The sequence below is a fragment of the Nyctereutes procyonoides genome, unplaced genomic scaffold (assembly GCF_905146905.1).
Source record: "Nyctereutes procyonoides isolate TBG_1078 unplaced genomic scaffold, NYPRO_anot_genome, whole genome shotgun sequence".
Taxonomy (NCBI): domain Eukaryota; kingdom Metazoa; phylum Chordata; class Mammalia; order Carnivora; family Canidae; genus Nyctereutes; species Nyctereutes procyonoides.
In genome coordinates this window covers 1817978-1841219 of record NW_026575121.1, presented here as the reverse complement: position 1 = coordinate 1841219, position 23242 = coordinate 1817978, and the positions used below count along the sequence as shown (strand labels likewise).

The window sequence follows — 23242 nt, the reverse complement described above, 5'->3', positions numbered from 1 at the left end:
GACCAGGTTGAGACGGATGAAGCACGGAGGCCCTAAGACCAAACTCCTCTTTGTCCCCGATCCCTCCTCCAAGTCACAGCAGCGGGTCCCATCTGCCCGTGACACCTGTGACACCTCTGAGCCACATCCCCACCCCCGCCCTTCTTGCCCCCAAGGCCCCGGCGTCCGGCCTGCTTGGGCCATTGGCCTTCAGCTGCCCCCCCATGCCACTCTCACCCCAGGACCTTATCCCCACATACAGCAGCCACCGTGGGCCTCTTAGTTTTATTTATTTATTTTTTAAAATGTTTTTATTTGAGCACAGTCGATGCAGCGTCACATTGGTGCAGGCCGACGGCAGAGCAGTTCGTGGGTCTCTGTAGATTGTGGGGGGCTCCCGGGAGCGGGGCTGCCTCCACCCAACCCGTGCTCCCGCTGCCACGGCCTCCAGCCCTGTGACTAGTGCATTCCACGACTGGAAGTCTCTATCTCCCCCAGCGTGGTCTTTTTAGTTTTAACTTTTTAAGATTTTATTTATTTATTCACAAGAGAGAGAGAGACAGAGAGAGACAGAGAGACAGAGAGAGGCAGAGACACAGGCAGAGACACAGGCAGAGAGAGAAGCAGGCTCCATGCGGGGAGCCTGATGCGGGACTCGATCCCGGGACCCCTGGGTCACGCCCTGGGCCGAAGGGAGGCGCTCTACCACTGAGCCCCCCAGGTATCCCAGATTGTCACCTGGGTGTCAGCAGGGAGGGGGGCCCTGGCCCTGGGTGTCAGCAGGGAGGAGGGGCCCTGGAACCCAGGTGTCAGCAGGGAGGGGGGCCCTGGTCCTGGCTGTCAGCAGGGAGGGGGGCCCTGGCCCCGAGTGTCAGCAGGGAGGGGGGGCCGTGGCCCATGTCAGTGGGGAGGGGACGGCTGTTCCTGCTGTACCCCGAGCTGGTCCCTGCCCTAGGGCCTTGGTCCTTGCCGTCCCCACCCAGCTTGTCCCTGCTGCTGCCCTGCCCTGCTCACCCCTGCCCTGATGTCAGGTCCCCAGGGAGTCTTCCTCAGTCCGCTGGGGTGAGCGGTGGGTCCCCGTGTCCGTCGCCCGGCTGCCTGCCCTCCCCCCGCCTCCCCTGCTCCCGGGCCCATGCTCTGCTGCTCGGCGGGCGGCCGGTGCACTGCGACCTCAGCTCCGTGAAGGCCGACACCTGGCGGGTGGGCCGGGGAGGCACCTGCCGCGGCTCCGGGGGGGAGGGCACCCAGTCTCAGGGCCCAGTCGCACCAAAGCTGTACTGGGAGAGGCGGCAGTGGAGCAAGGAGGGGGCATCCTGGGGAAATGCCTGGAAGGACAGAGATGAGTCAGTGGCTGCAGGGCCTGGGATTGGGGAACTGACCAAAGGTCCCTGGAGCAGCACTTGGGGGGGGGCACATGTGAGAGAAGGCTTCAGGGGGGGCTTTTGGAATTAAAAAAAAATGTAAAAAAAAAAGCTCCATTTTTAGAAAAAAAAAAAAGGATAAAAAAGGAAACCTGCAACCCTTGGGTGATGAACCCAAAGGCTAACCCATAACTCACCTTTCCCGGGGCAGCAACGGGTTAGGAGACGCTGCATGCAGGCTTCAGGCTGCGCTCTTTCGGGGGGCCGGGTCCCCCATGTCCCTGGGAGGCACCCAGAGCAGCGATGTCGGTGATGAGTCGTCCCCAACCCCTGTGTCATCTCCACCCGTGAGTTGGTCGGATCCACTGGACTGGACCTGGCTTCTGTGGACTTGGGTTCTTCCCCTGGAAGTGGGTCCTTGGAGCAGGTTCCAGAGGGCCCGACCCTAGCGCCCTGACCCTGCTTCCCTGGGAAAACGGGAGTCGAGAGCCCTCGTCGGCATTGGAACCGGCGGCTTCCTTGGCAAAGTTGTTTCTTCACAGTCAGAAGGGGGGGGTGTCCACGTGCCCCAAGGCGGCAGCAGGGCCCCTCCCGGGGCAGGAGTTGGGGTCACGCAGGTGCTCCTCAGAGTTGGACGGCTTCGGCCAAAGCACTTTACCCCTGTGACCCCCTTCATTTGTAAATCCATTTTTCCATAAAAATATTAAAAAGGGGGCGGCCTTGCGGGGCCCAGCGGTGGAGCACCTACCTGCCTTGGGCCCAGGCGGTGACCCCAGGTCCCGGGATCAAGTCCTGCCTCGGTCCCCTCTCTGTGTCTCTGGGTCTCGGCCTCCCTCTCTGTGTCTCTCATGAATAAGTAAATAAAATCTTTTTTTTTTTTAATTTTTATTTATTTATGATAGTCAGAGAGAGAGAGAGAGAGAGAGGCAGAGACACAGGCAGAGGGAGAAGCAGGCTCCATGCACCGGGAGCCCGACGTGGGATTCGATCCCGGGTCTCCAGGATCGCGCCCTGGGCCAAAGGCAGGAGCTAAACCGCTGCGCCACCCAGGGATCCCAAGTAAATAAAATCTTAAAAAAAAAAAAAAAGATTTCTTAACCAAAGGCAATTGGAGGCTCAATCTTCCCTTAGAATCCATTCTCTCAGACCCTGCCTCATCAGCTAAGTTTATATGATATTTTTTGAAAGATTTTATTTATTTGTGAAAGACACACACAGAGAGAGGCAGAGACACAGGCAGAGGGAGAAGCAGGCCCCACGCAGGGAGCCCGACGTGGGACTCGATCCCAGGACCCCGGGGTCACGCCCTGGGCTGAAGGCAGCGCTGAACCGCTGGGCCACCCGGGCTGCCCCAGGATCACCTTTTATACGGCTGCATAATATTCCATCGAAGAGGCCTGCCGCAGTTTGCTTATGTATCCATCATTGGTTTACGGGCATTTGGGGTTATTTCTGTTTTTGAGTGCAGCTATTCCACATAATGCTGCCGCGAACATCCACGTTATATTATTGTTTGTACGTTTGCTTCCAGTTCTCTTGGGCATATATCTAGGAGGAGACATGTTGGAGCTTATAGGAACTCTGCTGAAGGAACGGCCAAATTTTTTCCCCAAAAGCATAGGACAGCAACTTGTAAAAGAACTGTTTTTTATGACTATAAAGATGATGCATTATATAACCATTAGAGAGACTCTGAAAAGTCTAGTGAAGAGTCAGGACAAAATAAAAGTCCTTCCCACTTTATACTATTTATGGATAACAATTGTTGCCTTTGTGATCACTTTTTAATAGGCGCACGTACGCTCTGCATTATGCTATATATGGCTTTTGAAATTTGCTTTTCTTCACCTATAAAAGATAGGCATTTTTTGAGGTTTTTAAAAGATTTTATTTATTTATTTATTCATGAGAATAAATTCATTTAATTATTCATGAGAGACAGAGAGAGAGGCAGAGACACAGGCAGAGGGAGAAGCAGGTTCCATGTGGGGAGCCTGATGTGGGACTTGATCCCGGGACTCCAGGATTATGCCCGGAGTCGAAGGCAGCGCTAAACCGCTGAGCACCCAGGCTGCCCTATTTTTTGAGTTGTTAAATGGGCTTCTGAAACATGACTTACAAATGGCTACATATTATCGTTTTGTATGGATGTACCAGGATTCACTTAACTCATGTCCTTTTGATGGATAATAACAGTATTTCCAATCCCCTCCATAGCTGTGCAACAAATAATCTCTATGTATAAATTGCAGTGTTTATGATTATTTTCCTAGGACAAATTCCTAGAAATTGAATTAAGTATATGTGATTTTTGAATGTTTTTATACAGACTGTCCTAAAAGGTTGTATCCATGTTGGTTTCCAGCTGCAAACAAGATGGCCTGTCTCCCTCGTTCCTGGCCTACTGGTCACGATAATGTTTTAAATCTCTGCAAATTTCAAGAACTAAAAAGGGCCGTATCAGTGTTTTGCTTGGTATTTCTTTGATTATCATTGAGAATGAATTTTTTTATGCTTATTGATCATTTGTATTTCCTTTTTTAATGCCCTGTTTCTCATGTGTTTGGCCTGTTTTTCTGTCTAGGTGTTTTGCCTTGTTATTCAGTTGGAAAAGTTTGTTCTAATGGCATGCCATTTTCTTTAACAATTTTTTCTCTTTTTCTTATACATTACAAAAGTAATAGATGCTCAATGTAAAAATATAAAAAGAATTATAATAATATAAAACATAAAGACTGAACATTTCCAAATTTTATCCTCTTCAAAAAATATGGCTTTTTTAAAAGATTAATTTTTAAAAATATTTAATTTATTTATTCATGAGACACACAGAGAGAGGCACAGACACAAGCAGAGGGAGAAGCAGACTCCATGCAGGGAGCCCGATATGGGACTCGATCCCAGGACCCTGGGGTCATGACCTGAGCCGAGCCCAAGGGAGAAGCTGAACTGCTGAGCCACCCAGAGGCCCCCAAATTGTTTTATTTTTAAAAGATTTTATTCATTATTAATCTGAATGAGAGATATGTGCACAAGCAGGAGGCGAGGCAGAGGGGCAGCAGACACCCCCCACCTCCAGCAGGGAGCCCTACTCGGGCTCGATCCCAGGATTCTGGGATCGTGACCTGAGCCGAAGGTGAAGGCAGGCATTTAACCCACTGAGCCACTCAGGTGACCCATCTTTTTATTAGCTGTGTCCTATCATGACTATATTGTGTTTTAAACAGAAACAGTTTTACATTTTTCTTGTTATATCACGAAGTCTTTTTCATGGTGTATTGCTTAACTTTTATGCATAAAAAGAAGGCTCTCAATTTTTTTATGGGGATTCTCTGAACCATTCAAGAAGTTATCCTCATCTTCAGAGACAAGCTATTCTGTGAAAGAATGAAGATTGTTGACATATCTTGTAAACTGGAGGGAGGAGTCTGAAAAATTGCTTTGCAAATGAAGGGGGGAAAGCGGTTATTTCGATCAAATGTATTAAAATCCCTATTTTCAGTGAATAGAACTCAGAGTACATTACCGTTTCGGCTCATCTCGACAGCTAATATCTAGAAGGTTGAAATGACTCAATAGTCTTTGAGAGAATTCTTACTTCCCTGAAAACATTCATAAAAAAAATTGATAAGCACCGGGTTAGGTGCTCGGATTGCAGTGGCGAGGAAATGTGGACACGCACGGGCACACAACACATACCGTCCCTGCTCTTACAGGGTTTACAGTCGCATGGAGACGACCTCTATAATCAAGTGATCATGTGGGTCAGTGCACGACAAGGGACTGCATAGTGTGCAATGCAAGGAGCGCAGGACAGGGTGAGAGGACTCAGGGGCCTCTGCCCTCCGCCTGGACCAGTTTGGAAAGCTAGCCTGGGATGTATCAGCTGTGCTGCACATGGATGTGGCGGGGGGCAGGGGGACGTGCAGGTGCACCAGGGAGAGGAGAGCGCGGGGCAGGAACCCTGAAGCCAGCCGGAGCCCAGGCCTGGTGGCACAGCAGTGGCCCAAGCACCCCCAGGGAGGAAGGGCTGTGGGGAGCCAGATGTCAGCGCACCCCGTGGAGGTGCTGCGAGGGACACAGCTTTCATCATCTGGAGACGGTGTGAGGGGCCCTGGCCGGCAGTGGAGCGCGCCCCTCACCTGCAGGGTGGGCAGTTCCAGGCCGCGCTGGGGGCAGAGAGTATTCAAAACCAGAATCTCCGAAAAATAAGCAAACAAAAAAAAACCCCATGGTCTGACGACAGGCTATCAGTTTGTGATCCCTGCCTCATGGGGACCGTGAGAATCACCCAAGGGTGACAGGTCCTAAGCACCTCAAAGGGCGCGCGGTCCAAGTACTCAGGCATGTGGAGGCCGGGTGACAGAGGACAGGCTGGCCGGTGTGCCTGGGCTGGCCAAAGGGAAGCCAAGGGCCAGCGTGACCTTGGCCAAAGCTCCAGGGAAAGAAGGCCTTCTCCGGAGGATGCAGGGAGTGGCGCTAGGAAATCAGGAGCCCGAGGAACCCACACAGTGACCTCCACAAGAATGCACAACCTGTGCTGACACTGTGTAACCGGCCCGTGGGCTTGGTTCCCGGGAGCAGGTGTGGCGGGGTGGGACCCGCACGGGCCCTGCAGACCTGGCCTCACGGGAGCGCCACCCAGCAGGGTGGGATAAACACGGTCACCAGAACACAGGCACTTTTGGGACAAGGCATTTATTACCACGTGCTCGGACGTCAGAGAGACTTGAGCTCCCTTCAAACACCATGAAGCAGGGGCGCCTGGGGGGCTCAGGCCATGACCCCAGGGTCCCGGGATCGAGTCCCGCCTTGGGCTCCCTGCATGGAGCCTGCTTCTCCCTCGGCCTGTGTCTCTGCTTCTCTCTGTCTCATGGACAAATAAATAACATTTTTAAAACAAAACAAAACCTGCAGGAAGCACATATTCCTTGTGCAATGCTGTGAAGACGGGTACCTGATAAATCCAGATCATCGGAACCAAAGCTCTAGGAAATGTGCTGCTGCCTCCACCTAACGTGAAGTGTGTTGAAGGTACAGGAATCCACCTGCTGAAGACTCCAGAACCCTCACCCCTGCTGCATCTCCATCTGGGGAAGAAATATTGCTAAAAATACCCCATAGAACAGGATGAAAGTCCTCTTCTAAATTGAAATCATACAACTCTATCATCAAAACGGACATTTTTCAAGATAAAAATGGAGCACATAAGGATTGATGAACTCAACAGAAAGATCCCAGAATAAACAGTCTCTACAAATTTAATTTCTCTGAAACAACTGTAAATACACAATATCTATTACTTTACCTGAATTAAAAACCCTCAAAGTCCACACAGAGCCACTCTTCATCAAGAATAAAGTTCTACATGTATGGGAATTAAATCCCCCCAAAATTTAGTTAACACAATTGAACGTAATTAATCATTGTTAAAATATCAAAACAGAGGAGTACATTTCGGAATATATACATGCAGCAATTTTTAAAGCTCTAGTAAGGCACACTCTAAAATGTAGCCAACAGTGTATTAATAATTAGGCATACAATGTAGTTAAGATTAAAATATATATATATATATGATTGACATATAAATCTACATACATAAATACATATAATTTTCTCTTATTGGATTTTAGGAAAAAACACATATCATAATTAATTCTCTCTATATTGTACTTTACTTACAAATCAAGAACTTAATGAACAATTATGTGGTATTAAAGGGTTCAGTAAGACTTACCCATATATGCTGTACTTTTGTACACATTATTGCATTTAAAAAAATCTGTGATTTTCAACAACAAACCTCAGAGGTATCAAAATAAAGGAAATAAAAAAATAAAAAAAATAAAAAAAACAAAATAAAGGAAATTTCTTCTCCCTTAAATCTTAGATCCTATAATCCGATCAACCTTTCTAAAGTTCTGCTTTCCTCTTATCAGTGCCACCTAAATAATTATTCAGTGGCTTCCGTTTCATTACAGGATGACGTTCAACTCTTTATTGTGACGTCCCACACATTACGTGCTTTGGCCTCAAACTTTAATTTCAAGCCAGGCCACGCTGTTCACCAACTCCACGTCAGTGAAGCTCATTCCAACCCTGAGCTGTGTTCCTCACTTCCAGGGCTCCTCTTTCTCATCTTCAAATCCTTCGGTCTTTATTTCTTATTTATTTACTTATTTTTAAGTAGGTTTCACCACACCCAATATAGGGCTTGAACTCATAACCTTGAGATCGAGAGTCCCAGGCTCTACAGGCTGGGCCAGCCGCGTGCCTGGAACCCTATTACCTTTAAATGTTGCATTTCCCACTTCCCCTGTGAGAACTTCCCTGATGTTTCTGTCGCCTCCCTGCAGGCCTGCCTTGAGCCTTGAACAGGCCCCGCCACGTGCTGTTACAGGTCTACCTCCTGTGTTTAAGGCTGGTCTCGTCAACCCCACGGGAAACCCCTTGATTAGGGCCCTCGGCGCCCACCGCAATCCTGGGGAGACAATTATAAGCACGTGCCACCATCATCTTAATTGCCTCTGACGTTTCGCTTTATTCTCAACAATTTTTCTTTCCAACTACAGAAACAGCACAACTAAAGGCCGAGTTTACAGTTGCTGTAGCGTCTCTCATTCTCTTCAGAAGCCAACTGATTTTTGCTATTTGCTCCATTTGATGCGTGAACTTCCCTGTGCAACTAAACTATATGGAATCTGGGATTTTCTTTAAACCAGGGGGCTAATACCTTCAATCTCATCAGGCCTTAGGTAAGTTTCTATCTTTAGTGATGATTGTAGATTTGCAGACAGACTTTTTTTCCCCTTCTTAATGGAATATTTTGGATATTCAATCGTTATCTCTGAAATTATAGAGGCTTAGAAAAAAAAAAAAAGAAACCTGCAAAGTTTTCCTTTCTTTGAGTGTGATTTTTTTCCCCCTTTTTCTCTCTCTTCCCTAAGAACAGGGAAGGGAGGTATAGAGCGGTAGGATATAAGCTTTTCAAAAGGTCACCTCGGCTGGGTATAGAAAAGCATAAATTACGGTCCTCGCCTCCTCTGCTGCATGGGCAGTTTGAGCCTGTCACGCTTGGGCAGCAGGTGCACAAAGCCGGGGCAGCAGCAAGCCCAGCGGCACGGCTCTCTTCTTCCACGTAACCATAGACGTGGTTTCTTAATCGCTACATGTCGGGTGCAGTGCTGGTTCTGGTTGTTTATGTATCAGCTCATTATCATCATTCAGCAAATCACGATTCCCATTTCTGGAACAAAACACTGCGGCTTAGGGATGTTAGGTGACTTCTAGTAACAACTAGCAGGTGGCCTGGCCAGAGTCTGGGTGCGGAACGGATTCCACGGCCTCTGCTGCTTTCACTGCACCTCGCCCCCTCCGGGCCTGGCATTGCCAGGAACTCTGTCTCGGGAATGTTGGGGCTCGCGCTGCGACCTTGGCAGCTGCTGGGACAGCCGGGGCGACCAGGTTGCTGGGGAGTGGTGTCCTGCCCACCACTGCCGTGGTCCCAGCCTGCGGGGCTCCCCGTCCGGTGACAGGGTTGGCTCGGCCCGTCTGTCCCGGGACATCTGACCGCGTGTCGCCCTCGGTGGCAGGAGAGCTGCCGGGCTTTACCTCTGTCAGGGCTTGAGACAAGGGCACCGGGGGAAGTCCACACGGTAAGAATAGACAGGATTTCACAGACGATCGAGAACTTCTCCCTGTAACAGCAGAGCCCAGAAGACAAACCGAAATAGGACCCTCTGGTCCTCTAGTTGGGCCCACAGAGGACTCCCAGTGGTCAGCTGGTAGTATCCTTATGCGAAGAGCCGTCAATAGAAGGAAACTGCAGTGTGACGACAATTGCGACCGTCCCTGTGTTACCTCGGGTGGGATCTAGTCACCGTGTCGTCTTCCAGGAAGGACGTGGCTGTGCATGTACATCGGAATCTGGGAGTTACTCTCAGTCCAGGCCCATGGTGTGAGGACAGAGGCCACTCTTCCTTCCCCAGTTCCGGCCGCCCCGGGTTCACTGCACAGCATTCCCTTAGGAATTCAACACCGGAAAGACTTCTGTGCTCATGCACCCAGTGTTGCTTCCAGGTGGGCACAAGTTCATGAGCAAGTATTTGGCACCGGACAGGTCTAGCTATGTAAGCAGGCATCATACGATCACAGTAAAGGACACTTTGTGAGCCAATGACCTTTCACTCTTGTGTCATTTTAATAGTTGGCCTTTAAAGTGCTTTTATAAATCAGATTTTTTTGGTGTGTTAAAAAAAAAAAAAAAGAAAAGAAAGAAAGAAAAGAAAGAAAAGCGACCCTAGGAGGAGACTGGGGTGCAGCTCTCAATGGCATTGACAGTTATGATGCTGCAGGAGGACCTGGAGGTGGACTGGAACTTTTGTTGGAGTCTCGGCCCTGCCTCTGGGTTTTCACCTTGGAGCCACGGCTTCACCCGTTCACTCATCTACAGGGTGAGAACCGTAGTTCCCACCCCGGGGTGTTCTCACGGAGGCTGCGGCAGGCGGGACGTTGTGCTGGGGGAAGCTGGGCGAAAGGGCCGGCGGGGAACTGGCCTCTCGCGGGGGTGGGGTGGGGTGGGGGGGGTCTATGGACTCGGAGCTGAGGGTGAGCAGCCCTGGAGCTCCGCGGGCCTCACATACTCCCCGGGGGCCCTGGGGGGCCTGGGGGGCTCGACCCCGGGGCACACCTGGTGCTTCTGTCCTTGTTGCCCTTCCCCCAGACTACACCTCGGAGAAGCCCTTCCTTCGCCTTCGCGTCCTTCTCGGAACCAAACAGATGGTCCCCGCGGCCCTCGGGTCACCGCCCTCCAGGCTCCGCGCGCCCCCGGAGCGACCTCGGGCCGCGGGGCCAGAAGGATCCGCCCCCCCCCCCCCCCCGGGCCGTGGGCGCAGGGGTGCTCGCCGGCCTTCCCGTCCGCAGAGATGCACGTGAAGCGGTGTGAAGGGTTGGGCTTTTTTTTTTGTTCCTGAAAATGCAACGAACAAAAAAAAAAGTACAACAATCCAAACCCAACCGTCTCGTGGCGCCAGCTCGCCGGCCGGTGGCTCCGCAGGGAGGGCGCCCGCGCCCCGGCAGGCCCAGCCGCCTCGCCCGCCTTCCTCGCCGGCGCCGGGCTCAGCTGGCTCTGGGCACCGCGGGGGGCACCGGGCTGGGCGCACCGGGCTCCGCGCCGAGGTCACCGGGCTGGGGGCACCGGGCTCGGCTGGCTCTGGGCACCGCGGGGGGGCCCCGGGCTCGGCCCCGCGCAGCCCCTCCGCCAGGAGAGAAGCAGCAGCCCCGCCCCCCCCCCCCCCGGAGGGAACACAGGAGAGGCCGGCGGGAGACCCACGGGGTGCGGGCGCAGGGCGAGGCGGGCGCAGGGGCGGGGCGGGCGCAGCGCAGGGAGCAGGGCGAGGCGAGGCGGGCGCAGCGCAGGGAGCAGGGCGAGGCGGGGCGGGCGCAGCGCAGGGAGCAGGGCGAGGCGAGGCGGGCGCAGCGCAGAGGCGGGGCGGGAGCGGGGCGGGCGCAGCGCAGGGGCGGGGCGGGAGCGGGGCGGGCGCAGGGACCAGGCGGGCGCAGGGGCGGGGCGGGGCGGGCGGCGGGTCCATCTTGCAGCGGCGCGCGGCGGGGAGCGCGGTGGCCGCGGCGGCGGAGGCGGCTCCCGGCGGCGGGTCCCGCGGGCCCGAGGCGGAGGTCGGGGGCGGGGGGGGGCGGGGGTCAGTGCCGCGGGGGGGGTGGGGCTGCGCCGCGGGGCCGCGCGGAGAGCGGGGGGCACCGGGCTGGGGGCCCTGCGCCTGCTCCCCGCGGACCGCCTCGGCGCGGCCCAAGCCGGAGCCCGCGGCCGCCTGGGCGGGGAGGGCGCGGGGTGCGGGGGGGAGGGCGCCCGGGCCCCGGCCCCGGCCCCCCCCAGGCCCTGGCGGGCCGCCGCGATGGGCGGCGGGCGGCCGAGCGCCGAGTGTCCTCTTTGTTCTTCCTTTGCAGTAGCGTCGCCGGATTGTCCTCGGCGCGCGAGAGGAAGACCCCACACCCCACAGACCCGACTGCTGCGCCCCGGGGCCCGGGGCCCGGAGCCCGACCACACACCTGCTCGCAGGGCGCGGAGGTAAGCGCTATTCTCTCTACGTTAAGAAACAACAAAAAAACGACCACGCAGTTCTCTTTAGGCCCTGAACCACGCAAAATTGATCTACGTGTACGACGCAGTGTGTTCCCATCCTCACGGGTGGACTCTCTTCTTCTCCTATTTTGCCAAAACTCAGAAAAGATAGATTCAGTAGAGCTGGAAAATCTTTATGTAGCAGTTACTCGACATGCATTACAATCCACGGATTTCTACTGGAAAGAAAGAGAAGACTTAGTAGCATTTCTTTTTTTTTTTTAAGGTTTTTTTTTTTTTTTCTTTTTTCTCCTTCTCCCATACCATGCTGCTAGGACTTGTAAAAACAGGGAGTTTTCGAATTCTAGAGACTTTTATACAAATACGTATTCTGAAAGCACAATTTTATTTACATAGCCACTCCTGGGAGAACCTGGTGGAGCTGTTGATTTACTGGTTATACTTCTTACACAATGGGAAGGTACATTTCTTCAGGCTCTCCTTTTCTTAAAAAAACAAACAAACAAACAAACAAACAAACAAACAAAAAACCCATCTTTTTTTGCACTAGCTGAGCTACTAGGCCTCCCCGTAAGTCCTCCCATAACACCAGGTTATTCTTTCCATTCTGTACATCTATGACAGGTTGGTTGCCTGGTCTTACTTGGGCCACAGCTTTTGTTCAGATATGCCCATTTCCATGAATGTGCTTTGTACCTGCTAGCCTATGTAATGCTTTTTTTTTTTTTAATTTTTTTTTTACCTTTTCATGAAATTGTAGTTCAAGAGAATCAGGCTCTCTTTCAGGACCTTTCTTGGTTAATGTACCCAGGCTCTGACATAAAAATGTCTATTTACATTTTGTGTATTTGTATACATTGTAATTTAAACCACCTTATATTTATATAGTTTAGCAGTTTACAAAACTGACACAAATTACTTAATCTTCCCCAAAGCATGATGAAGTACATAATGTAAAAAATCCTTATTCCATGAAGGGTAAAACTCCTGTTGGAACTTAGGTAGTCAGAGACAGGGTCAGCGCTGTTTCCTCTGCTAGGGAGCCTGTTACAGCCCAAGTTGTAAAAAAAAACTTGAAATTTTAGAAGGGATTCATAGATCCATGATTAAACGTCTCCATTTTATGAATGAGAACACAGAATTTTTGACCCACTTTCTAGAGAGTGCTAAAAGTCTAAGAATTGGGAAGCTCAGGTCCTATGGCTAGCTCACTGTGTATAACTGGGAAAGTTCCATTTTTGGAGTGGGGGGGGGGCTCAGCTTTTTCACTTATGAAAAATGTTTTCCAGATCATCTCTTCCGTTTTATTCCTACCTCATGACTTTTGTTACCATATGCTCCCTACATATTGGTAATCCTAAACACCTACTAATTTTAACTGCCTTAAACTTTTATATTTTAAATTTTGGGTAGGTATGATAAAAATGTATGCCTTATCTTTGTTTTTTTCACTCAACTATAAAAGTACTGTTCTAAGATTAGGATCTGCATGGAGAAGGGGGGCACTCATACATCATTGGTTAACGTTCATAAATTGCTATATGCCTTCTAGAGGGAAGCCTGGTAATCTTTCAGGGTCCTTAAAAGTGTTTCTACTCTTTGACACACCTAACAGTACACTTAGAGGAGTCTAAGTGTAATAGGAAATAATCAGAGCTGTGGACCAAGACTTTCCTACAAGGTGTTCATTTAAGTGTTATAATCCAAAAAGACATACAGCCAGTAAGAGCATATCCGTAAGATGGACTATCACATTTTAGAAGAATATATAATGATAGGGGAGATACATGTGATCAAACAAGTGAAAAATGGTGGTTACAAAATTGTGTGATGCTACCAGTTTTGTTAGAATATGTATGTGCATTCACACACAAGATTGGAAGAAATGAAACAAAATAATGTTATTCCTTGCTGATGTGATTATTGGTGATTTTTCCCCTGTATTTTCTGGATTTACTGTACTCAGAAGTTACTTTTATAGTTTATATATATTTTTTTTAACTTTTATTTATTTATGATAGTCACAGAGAAAGAGAGAGAGGCAGAGACACAGGCAGAGGGAGAAGCAGGCTCCATGCACCGGGAGCCCGACGTGGGATTCGATCCCGGGTCTCCAGGATTGCGCCCTGGGCCAAAGGCAGGCGCCAAACCGCTGCGCCACCCAGGGATCCCATACTTTTATAGTTTAAGAAAAACATAAAAGCTAGTTGCTTGGATACCCTAACTTCATTATGGTGCCAACTTTCTATGTCCTTTTTATGGCATTTGTCATACCTTTCAGAGCAACAGTATCTTAGTAAATGTGCTGTATTTCTGAATTTAGGGCAGGAATTGATTTTTTGGCCTATAGTTCATCTTTTTAAATATCACTAGGTCACTGGATTATTCATTCTTGTTATTCACTAAAGACACTGCCATCTTAATTACTTTGGCCTGGAACCCTGGATAGTAGAATGGTACTAGATGAATAGAGTTCTATGCCCACTTCTCATAACAGTTAACCAAATACAGGCATCCTCTGACATACAGAATAGTTACATTCCCATTAAGCTTTCTAAGAAGCAAATTCCGATAAGGAAAATCATTTCCATTATAGATGTAGACATATTACTACAGAGAAGTTGACATGAGCATTTTTGTTGATTGTATAAATTATTGTCTTTCCTGTGGCATTAGTGCCAGAAGTAAATCCTACTTGGCAGTAGCCTGGCACCCCATTATAACTCCCAGAGGGGCTTTTTTTTTTTTTTTTTACCCCCTGCATTTTTGTGCTATCGAATATGAGCAAGGAGTGCCAACACAGTAGATGTAATATAGCCAACCTAAAAGTTGCTTGAAGTTTAGCATAAACAGCTTTCTACTTGATATATTCTGTAGATCAGGTTTACTTTAGCATAAGATGTATACATACTTCGACGTTGAGCAAAAGGGACTTTGTTTATACTGATTGCATTTCCAATAGTCATCTTAGACTAAGTTCTTACTAGCTGATATGTAGTGCTTATCAAATGCCTGCTTCCCCTTCTACAGTGTCATATACCACGTATAAGTAGCCTCACTTATCTAGATAAATCCAGCTAGCTACCTGCTGAATGCCAGACTTTGATAATACTTTCTGAAAGCTGGCATTAACCTGAAATACAGATTTAGATTGTGATGGAAATAGATACCAACTGATAGTGATTGCCAAATTTATGGTTGTGTAAGAGGACAAGTCGTTTTAGGGGTAAAAATTTTCCATCTTCATTTAAGCCCACTTATATTTATTTGGGAGAAAAGAGACCAGACATTTCTGGTTTGACCTTTCCAGAAGTCATTAGTTCCAACTTAATTGGAACTCTTTAACAGGTAAAGATAAATAGCTAATCTGTTTAGGATTGGAGTAGGAGAAAATTTAGTCTATATGTATGTTTTCCTTAAATTCAGACTCATTCAAATTTATTTCATCTAGATGGGAGAGAATAGGCTTAAATACTGTTTGGAAATCACATAGACTTCTGTGGGGTTTTTTTCTTGTTAAATTAAAAAAATTTTTTTCAAAAGTAATGTCTACATCCAGCATGGGACTTGAACTCGTGACTCCGAGATCAAGAGTTGCGTGCTCTTCCAAGTGAGCCAGCCAGGCATGCTCCCACAGATCTCTCGATAGTTGTACAGAAGTGTCGTAGGGGGATATCTGATCCAGCTGTATCCTAAAACCCTACTGACATAATGCTCTGGGTTTACAGGATTACAGAATAATAGCGAGGGTAATTATCAAGAGACACAAGGAGAAGATAAAAGGGAAAGAAAGATAAGTAAGGTGAAGAGGCAGGTAGAGGATAAGGAAAGAATAGGAGGAAATCAAAAGATTGTACACCTTGACACAGGAGGATGAGTTACGAGAATAAACAAAGGAAAGAGTTTAGGCAAAATAGTGGTTCAGAGAAGAGAATGAAGGAAAGGGAAAAAACCTGTTTTTTTTTTTTTTTTTTTTTTTAATGGTTTGGTAACTAGTAAGGGTAATGACCTGGTTTTTATGTTTCTGAGAATGTTATTATAGTCCAAAACCTCTGTGAACTCGCTGAATAGGTGGGTCTTCCAAGCCGATGGACCTTTTGTTCTAGGGTTATTTTGCCCTACTTATCAGGAATCCTACTAGAAATATCCTGGGGGATATCTTAACTACTAATTCTAGAATAATGCCAGAAAAGGGAAGTTTCTTATTGTCTTATATGGATACATAGGTAACTTTTATATTGTTTGCAGGAGCCACATAACAATTAGATAAGCTCTTTTAAGTACTATATATATCTTCAGTATTCCCTTTGAGATTCTTAAACTCACTTTATCCTGTTTTGATCACGTAAGTTATGGAACCGACTCTAAAAGCCAGAATAAAGTATAACAACACATTGATATGGAATACTTAAAACAAATATTTTGTAAATAATTTTCATATATTATAATTTTCAAAAACACTTGTAACAGTGAGGAGATAAACTGCAATATGTATAAGTGGCTTGTCAAAGGCCGCTAAGAACCAGACAAGTATGTCCGCCTCCTCGCAGGCCTGGATCCAAAGATTCTCAGTAATATATTTATTTTATAAAAGATAAAACAGTACTAAGCAGATCAAGCTCCTGTAAAGCTTATCATACTTAGCTAATGCTTCTCAAGTTTTGCTTTTTAAGCTAAATATGGTTTTCTTATAATTAGTCCCTTTTAGTTTTTTATTTTGTGAAAATTTTCAAATATACAGAAAATCTGAAAAAATACTTTAATAAATATCCTTACATCCTCTACCCGGATTCAGTAACTACACCCTAAGTTGTTTTTTTTTTTTTTTAAAGATTTTTATTCATTTATTCATGAGAGACAGAGAGAAGAGACACGGGGGGGGGGGGGCAGAGACATGGGCAGAGGGAGAAGCAGGCTCCCTACCGGGAGCCCAATGAGGGACTCGATCCCAGGACCGGGATCATGCCCTGAACTGAAGGCAGACGCTCAACCACTGAGCCACCCAGGCATCCCATTTTTTTTTTTTTAAAGATTTTATTTATTTATTCATGAGAGACACAGAGAAAGGCAGAGGGAGAAGCAGGCTCCCTGCAGGGAACCCCACCCTAGGTTTCTTTTTTCTTTTCTTTTTTTTTTTTTTTTAATATTTTTTATTTATTTATTTGAGAGAGAGAGAGGAGACACAGGCAGAGGGAGAAGCAGGCTCCATGCAGGGAGCCTGACGTGGGACTCGATCCCGGGTCCAGGATCAGGCCCTGGGCTGAAGGCAGCGCTAAACTGCTGAGCCACCCAGGCTGTCCCTACCCCCTAGGTTTCAAGAAAGCATTACAGGTGGGTCTCATCCTAGCAGAATACAGTATACTACTTGAAAATAAGATTAATATGCTGAGAGGAAGTGATTTTAAAAAGTGATCCCTTTTATTCTAAGCACTGTTTCAGGAAAGACTGTTGGCTCCCAGTTTAGTATAGGTTTGCATAATTTAGTTTTGTCTGTGAGGTGTGTGTCAGTATTTGCAATGTAGTTTCTTATTAAGTATCTACTTTGCAATTCTTGAAGCCAAAGATGCCTCAAAGCAGGATGGAAATTTAAGTCTCTAAAATACAAAGTAGTATTAACTTCTCTTTTTGTTCTCTAATGGGATTTGGAAGGAAATCATGGGTAATATCTTGAACAACTTCATGTTCCTATCAATTAAATTCAAAGGCTTAATAGGAAAGTTTCTTTGAATAGTTTATTAAGATTAATGTTTAAGAGTGTATAAATGAGCACCTTTTGTATTATAATTACTGTGAGTTGATCACTTAAAAATAAGGGACTTGTAGGAGAGAGAAGTCTAATACACAGATGTTAGGTTTTGCTTCTATTTTATGACACTTTCTAAGTATTGACTTTTCCATTTTTAGTATTTCTGGTTATCATGTTTCAGTTTTCATTTGTAGACACTTACTGCTATATACCCACTCAAGGTAGGATTGATAAAACAGTTTTCACAGTCTACCCTGAGTGCAGATATCATGAATATTTGCCTAAAAATAAATCTGTGGTGGTGTTATATAACTGCATTTGTCACAACTCACAGAACTATATACCAGAAAGAGTGAATTTCATTGTATACAGATTAAAAGTATATTTAAAAACACACATGGCAGGAAAATGAGGTAGAAAATGAGAGGGGGTAGACAATTAGGTATATATTTGTTACTTTGTTGGTATAAAACTTGGGAAATTTCTAATTGGTGCATAAAACAGATTTTTGTCCTTCAAAGATTTAGACTTTCTTGGTATTCAGAAACACATTCAAAGGAAAAATCAGCCTTGGAAATGTGTTTGCTATTGTACATTGAATTTGATAGGTTTAAGTTGAAATTTTATGACTGGACAATAATAATTTTGTTCACATAAAGTTTCTTCTATACTGGTAAAAAAATTAGCTGTAGAAAAGAGGGGATTTGTATTTTAGTTTGTACAAGAGTATGTTTTATTGACTCCTTCAGATTTTTATGTTAGCCACACTTTAAGGATCTGTAAGTTCCTTTACTACCAAGTATACTCTTCACTTACTGAGACTAAAAACCTTATTAATTAGTATTTTCCTTTAAAATGTTTCAGGCAACAAACTTGCTATGGTTTCTTGGATTTGGTTGTCTCATTTTTCTCTAAAAGTTGGCTCTGGAAGTGGTCACATTAATTTGGTCATAGAGGAAAAAAAAATGTTTAGCCTTTAAAGTGAATGGAAATAAGAATATTTAAATTATAAACCAAAATTTGTAAGCTGCATCACTCAAAATGGAACAGGATCCACCATAATTTTGATGCACATTTTTATTTTTTTAAAAAGATGTATTTATTTGAAAGAGAGAGCGTGCGCGTGTGCACGCTGGGGGTGGGGCAGAGGAAGATGAGCAGATTCCGCACTGAATGGGGAGAGCCTCGCTCTGGGCTTGATCCCAGGACCGACCCTGAGATCATGGTCTGAGCTAAAATCTAGAGTCGGTCCCTCAACCAACTGATCCTTACCCAGGTGCCCCTTACTGCAAATTAAAAAAAAAAAAAAATTAAGATTTTATTTATTCATGAGAAAGACAGAGAGAGAGAGAGAGAGGCAGAGACACAGGCAGAGGGAGAAGCAGGCTCCATGCAGGGAGCCCAACGTGGGACTCGATCTCGGGACCCCAGGATCATGCCTTAGGTGGAAGGAAGGTGCTAAACCTCTGAGCCACCCAGGTGTCCCTATGCAAACTTTTAAATAGTTTTTACCTCTGATTCATTTTCAGACCTATAAGGTGATTATGGCCTTGATGTCTGTTTACCACTAAATTTTCCTGTGTATGACATTTTCTTGTTTACTTTTGATCACACTTGATTGCCTTAAAATTCTTTTTGGCCTCTATTACAGTATCTTTCTCAGAGTTCCTCAAAGTTTCTCTTTGCCTTTTTTCCTCTGCATCCCACCACTTGGTATTCTTTGTTTTTCCTCTTAGTTAATATGCTTGGATAAGAATGTCTGGAAATACTAACCTTGCAAGAATGAATAAATTATCTTATTGAATGCTGACCCCCATTACTTTCCTGTTTCTACTGCCTTCTCCAAAATCTAGTTTTGGCATAGAATTCTTAGGTGAAAGAGGGACAAGGAGCAGTGGAGATGATAAAATGTAGAACAGGACTCAGGTAGGAGGATCATCAAAGTTTTCCTTCTCTGTTCTAGAGTCAGAACGTTTTACAGCTGCTACAGAACTTCTCTCAGGGAGTACACTAACTCCAGTCTTTATAGCCATTCTCCTCCTCCCAATGCTTTTCAAATAACCTTTGCTTTAATTCTGCATATAATTGTATAATTTATTATACATATCTCCCATAACTTAATGTAAAACCACAAGCTAATTAGCCTTGGAAATAGCTAACTTTTTAAATACTATTTCTATTTTAGATTATAGCTCTAATTGTGACTCCTAAAATCACAGCCAAAATTTATTTACTTCTGATTATAAGATGGTCTACAGATTATTAGACTCTGTTTTATTTATTAGTTTGGTGGTGCTGTGACATACATAGGTCCCTCAGCAAGCTGAATGAGGACATATTTAGTACTATATTCGGTTTTAAAACTTTAGGGATGGAGGTTTTAAAGTGTACATTTTAAAATAATAAACTTGAACTGAGAAATGATATTCTTTGGATCAGGAATCTCAAATTTTTTTGGTCTCAGGACTTTATATTACACTCGTAAAAACTGAGGATCCGAAGAGTTTTTATTTACATATGTACTGTATGTAGATGTTTATTGTATTGGAAATTAAAACAAAAATTTTCAGATATTTAAAATAACGATGAACCCATTATGTGTTAACACAAATAATTTGTGAAAAATAACATTTTCAAAACAGTTTTGAGAAGAGTGGCTTTACTTTACATATTTATAGTTCTCTTTAATGAACTGCTATTAATAGATTATAACTGGAGTCTTTAATCTGTCCCTGCATTACACCTGTTACAGTACGTTATTTTGGTTGAAATATACAAAGAAGATCATATCTGGTCTTGCAGATATATAGTTGATAAAGGGAGGAATATTTTAATAGCCTTTTCTGATCACTGTGGATCTTCGATACTATACCAAAACTCAACAAGTGGTAGTTTCTTAAAAGTTGCAATATGAAATTTGGAATCATACTGTTGAATGTATTGGTCTTTTGATCTTTTACCCAAGCATGATTTATAACATGCATTGGTGATGTGGACCAATTTGTTCATTGTGTTATGCAGATCCCCAAATATTAATATTTTATTATACAATAGTGTCCCCCTAAAAAAATTAAAAGCCCACATTCTTTAAAATTACCATGTATTTCATTAGAAAATCTTTAATGAATATGTTGGCAAATTGAACTCCAATAAAAATAATTTTTAAAAAAATCTTTAATGAGAAGCTATCAAGCTCTTAAGTGACAAAAATTTTTGTCAGAATTCTAAGTTTTACTCAAAAACTTAACTTTTATCATTGGTAAGAAATATCATTTGTTTCCCTGAAGTGAAGGGCTTATTTTATTTTTGAGAAGATGCCTGCTTTACCTAAGTCTAAATAGCCAGTTTGTCATTCATTCTGTAAAAATTGTGTTCCACAAGGAAAAAAGCAGCTGGTTGAGACTGTGACTCAGTCATGTAATTGCTTTTTCTCCAGACGGTATCTGTTGGATGCAACAGTAATGCTTTGTTTACTTCCTATTTTGTCATTCAAAGTATTAAAAAGGCATGTACACAAGAATCAAGATTTAATAAGATAAATAAATACTTATTGCTGCTTCATAAACAACATTCTTAAATGAAACTGGCTACCACCCCTCACTCGTGCTGTGGGTGTATAGTAATGAGGAGTACAGTAACTCGTGGTACAGTTTGGGGCTACCCTTTGCCTTGCTGGATTCCTGCTGAGGCTCCAGCAGTGTCTACTTACCATTGCTTTTACAGCACTATTGTCAACGTGCCAAAAGCAAGTATCATCTCAGTATTACTGTGAAAAAAAGTATTGACCTTCAAGAATGACTTGAAAGAGCCTTAGAAACACCAGATTTCTGCCCATTTTGAGAATTGATGCTCTAGACAGTCCTGGTGGTTAAAACAACAACTACTCATTTAATTCTCTAAAGAATGAATTGCAACTCTCATGTTTTTACTTATGATTTTAATAATTGTAATCTTGCGTTTGAAATAGAAAAATTTGCCAATTTTTAATAAGAGCCTGAACAAGATGCATGCTTGAATTTATATTTCTGTGCTTCTTTCTTTTAAATAGCATACCATTTTCTAATTGTGGGCCCAGACTAAAGAGCTCATTCTATTCAGACACTGAGTAGCTTTGTTTCTGACAGCTAGTAGTCAGCTTTCTGTTTTAAAACAATCAAGTTGGGTCCTGCTGGCTCAACTTGCAGTTGTCCTAGACCTAACCCTATCTCAGCCAAAGACTGTTGTTGGAAAGCCCACACAAAGCCCTTGTGTACAGGGAGTCCTGCTAATAAGGAGTGTGTTCTAGTCCTAGCAGATTAAATCTGCTTTGGTGTGCATTCCCTTCCCAAATTTCTCACTCATTTCCTTTGTTTGCCTGGTTATTTCAGCGAGAGATCGTTTTTAATGCCCGTGAAGAGAGTTTCTTCTGATTATTACTGGAGTAAAAATGTTTCTTTCTCTATGGTAGGATGTGATGGAGCTGCTTGAAGAAGATCTCACGTGCCCAATTTGTTGCAGTCTGTTTGATGATCCTCGAGTTTTGCCTTGCTCACACAACTTTTGCAAAAAATGCTTAGAAGGTATCTTAGAGGGAACTGTACGGAATTCCCTGTGGAGAGCCTCTCCATTCAAGTGCCCTACATGCCGTAAGGAAACGTCAGCTACTGGAGTTAATAGCCTGCAGGTCAATTACTCCCTGAAGGGTATTGTGGAAAAGTATAACAAAATCAAGATCTCTCCCAAAATGCCAGTGTGCAAAGGACACTTAGGGCAGCCTCTCAACATTTTCTGCTTGACTGATATGCAGCTCATTTGTGGGATCTGTGCTACTCGTGGTGACCACACCAAGCACGTCTTCTGTTCTATTGAAGATGCCTATGCTCAGGAAAGAGATGCCTTTGAGTCGCTCTTCCAGAGCTTTGAGACCTGGCGTCGGGGAGATGCTCTTTCTCGCTTGGATACCTTGGAAACTAGCAAAAGGAAATCTCTACAGTTACTGACTAGAGATTCAGATAAGGTGAAGGAGTTTTTTGAGAAGTTACAACACACATTAGATCAAAAGAAGAATGAAATCCTGTCTGACTTTGAGACCATGAAACTTGCAGTTATGCAAGCCTATGACCCAGAGATCAACAAACTCAACACTATCTTGCAGGAACAACGAATGGCCTTTAACATTGCTGAGGCTTTCAAAGACGTGTCAGAACCCATCATATTTCTGCAACAGATGCAGGAGTTCAGGGAGAAAATAAAAGTAATCAAGGAGACTCCTTTACCTCCCTCTAACTTGCCCACCAGTCCTTTAATGAAGAACTTTGATACCAGTCAGTGGGAAGACATAAAACTAGTAGATGTGGATAAACTTTCCTTGCCTCAAGACACTGGCACATTCATTAGCAAGATTCCCTGGAGCTTTTATCAGTTGTTTGTGGTGGTCCTTCTGTTCGGCCTTCTTGTTTTCTTTGGTCCCACTATATTTCTAGAAGGATCTTTATTTGATGAACTCACAATTTGGAAAGACCATCTCTCAAACTTCAGTTCCTATCTGACTAAATCAGCTGATTTTGTAGAACAATCAATGTTTTATTGGGAACAGGTGATGGATGGGTTTTTCATTTTCAGTGAAAAATTTAAGAATTTTATGTTGGTGGTGCTGAACAATGTGGCAGACTTTGTGTGCAAATATAAACTATTATAAAAACCTGTTGCAAGCATATAGTTCTCTGTCTTTTGTTAGAAATTTGTTGACGAGCCGAGTGGTAGTTCAGATTTGGTCAAGATTTCAGTCAGATATTTTCCTGCAAAAGTATGCCTTTCAAAAGTAATGTCCTGTTCGTGGTGTTCAAATCAGGTAGCATAAAGGTAAATGTGAATTTAATAGTACAGTCCTGAACCCTCCTTCCTTTTTAAAGAGTGCTTTTGAAATACACCTCCTACCCCCAATGTTGGTTGTGTTTACGCTGTGGAAAGAGGAGGCGAAAGAACACACGATCTGATAGTGTATTAATGAGGAAGTGTAACCGTGATTGTTCATTTAAGCATGTAATAAAGATGACTCTTGTAAAGCAGCTTTTT

General features: G+C 44.9%; 1 protein-coding gene and 1 long non-coding RNA gene across 8 annotated transcripts in view; one reads left to right on the top strand and one right to left on the bottom strand.

Moving 5' to 3' along the window:
• Nucleotides 1–2545: 2545 nt before the first annotated feature.
• LOC129516525 (uncharacterized) overlaps nt 2546–23242 on the bottom strand; it is a 115890-nt gene continuing 95193 nt past the window's right edge. For 4 of the 7 annotated variants that reach the window (XR_008665775.1, XR_008665771.1, XR_008665777.1 and 1 more), the window contains one exon: nt 11434–11657. This is a non-coding gene — a long non-coding RNA (uncharacterized LOC129516525). Of the gene's footprint in view, nt 2889–6015; nt 6207–6297; nt 6431–11433; nt 11661–23242 lie in introns of those variants that run through there. The other 3 variants (XR_008665773.1, XR_008665772.1, XR_008665774.1) reach the window with 3 other exon arrangements.
• Nucleotides 10935–23218, top strand: TRIM13 (tripartite motif containing 13). Its single transcript, XM_055335957.1, has 3 exons — nt 10935–11018; nt 11307–11427; nt 21636–23218. The coding sequence occupies exon 3, from the start codon at nt 21642–21644 to the stop codon at nt 22863–22865; it is 1224 nt and encodes a 407-aa protein (XP_055191932.1). The 5' UTR covers nt 10935–11018; nt 11307–11427; nt 21636–21641; the 3' UTR covers nt 22866–23218.

Coding starts and splice junctions, on each gene's coding strand:
- TRIM13 (XM_055335957.1), top strand. CDS start 21,642: ATGGAGCTGCTTGAAGAAGATCTCACGTGCCCAATTTGTTGCAGTCTG.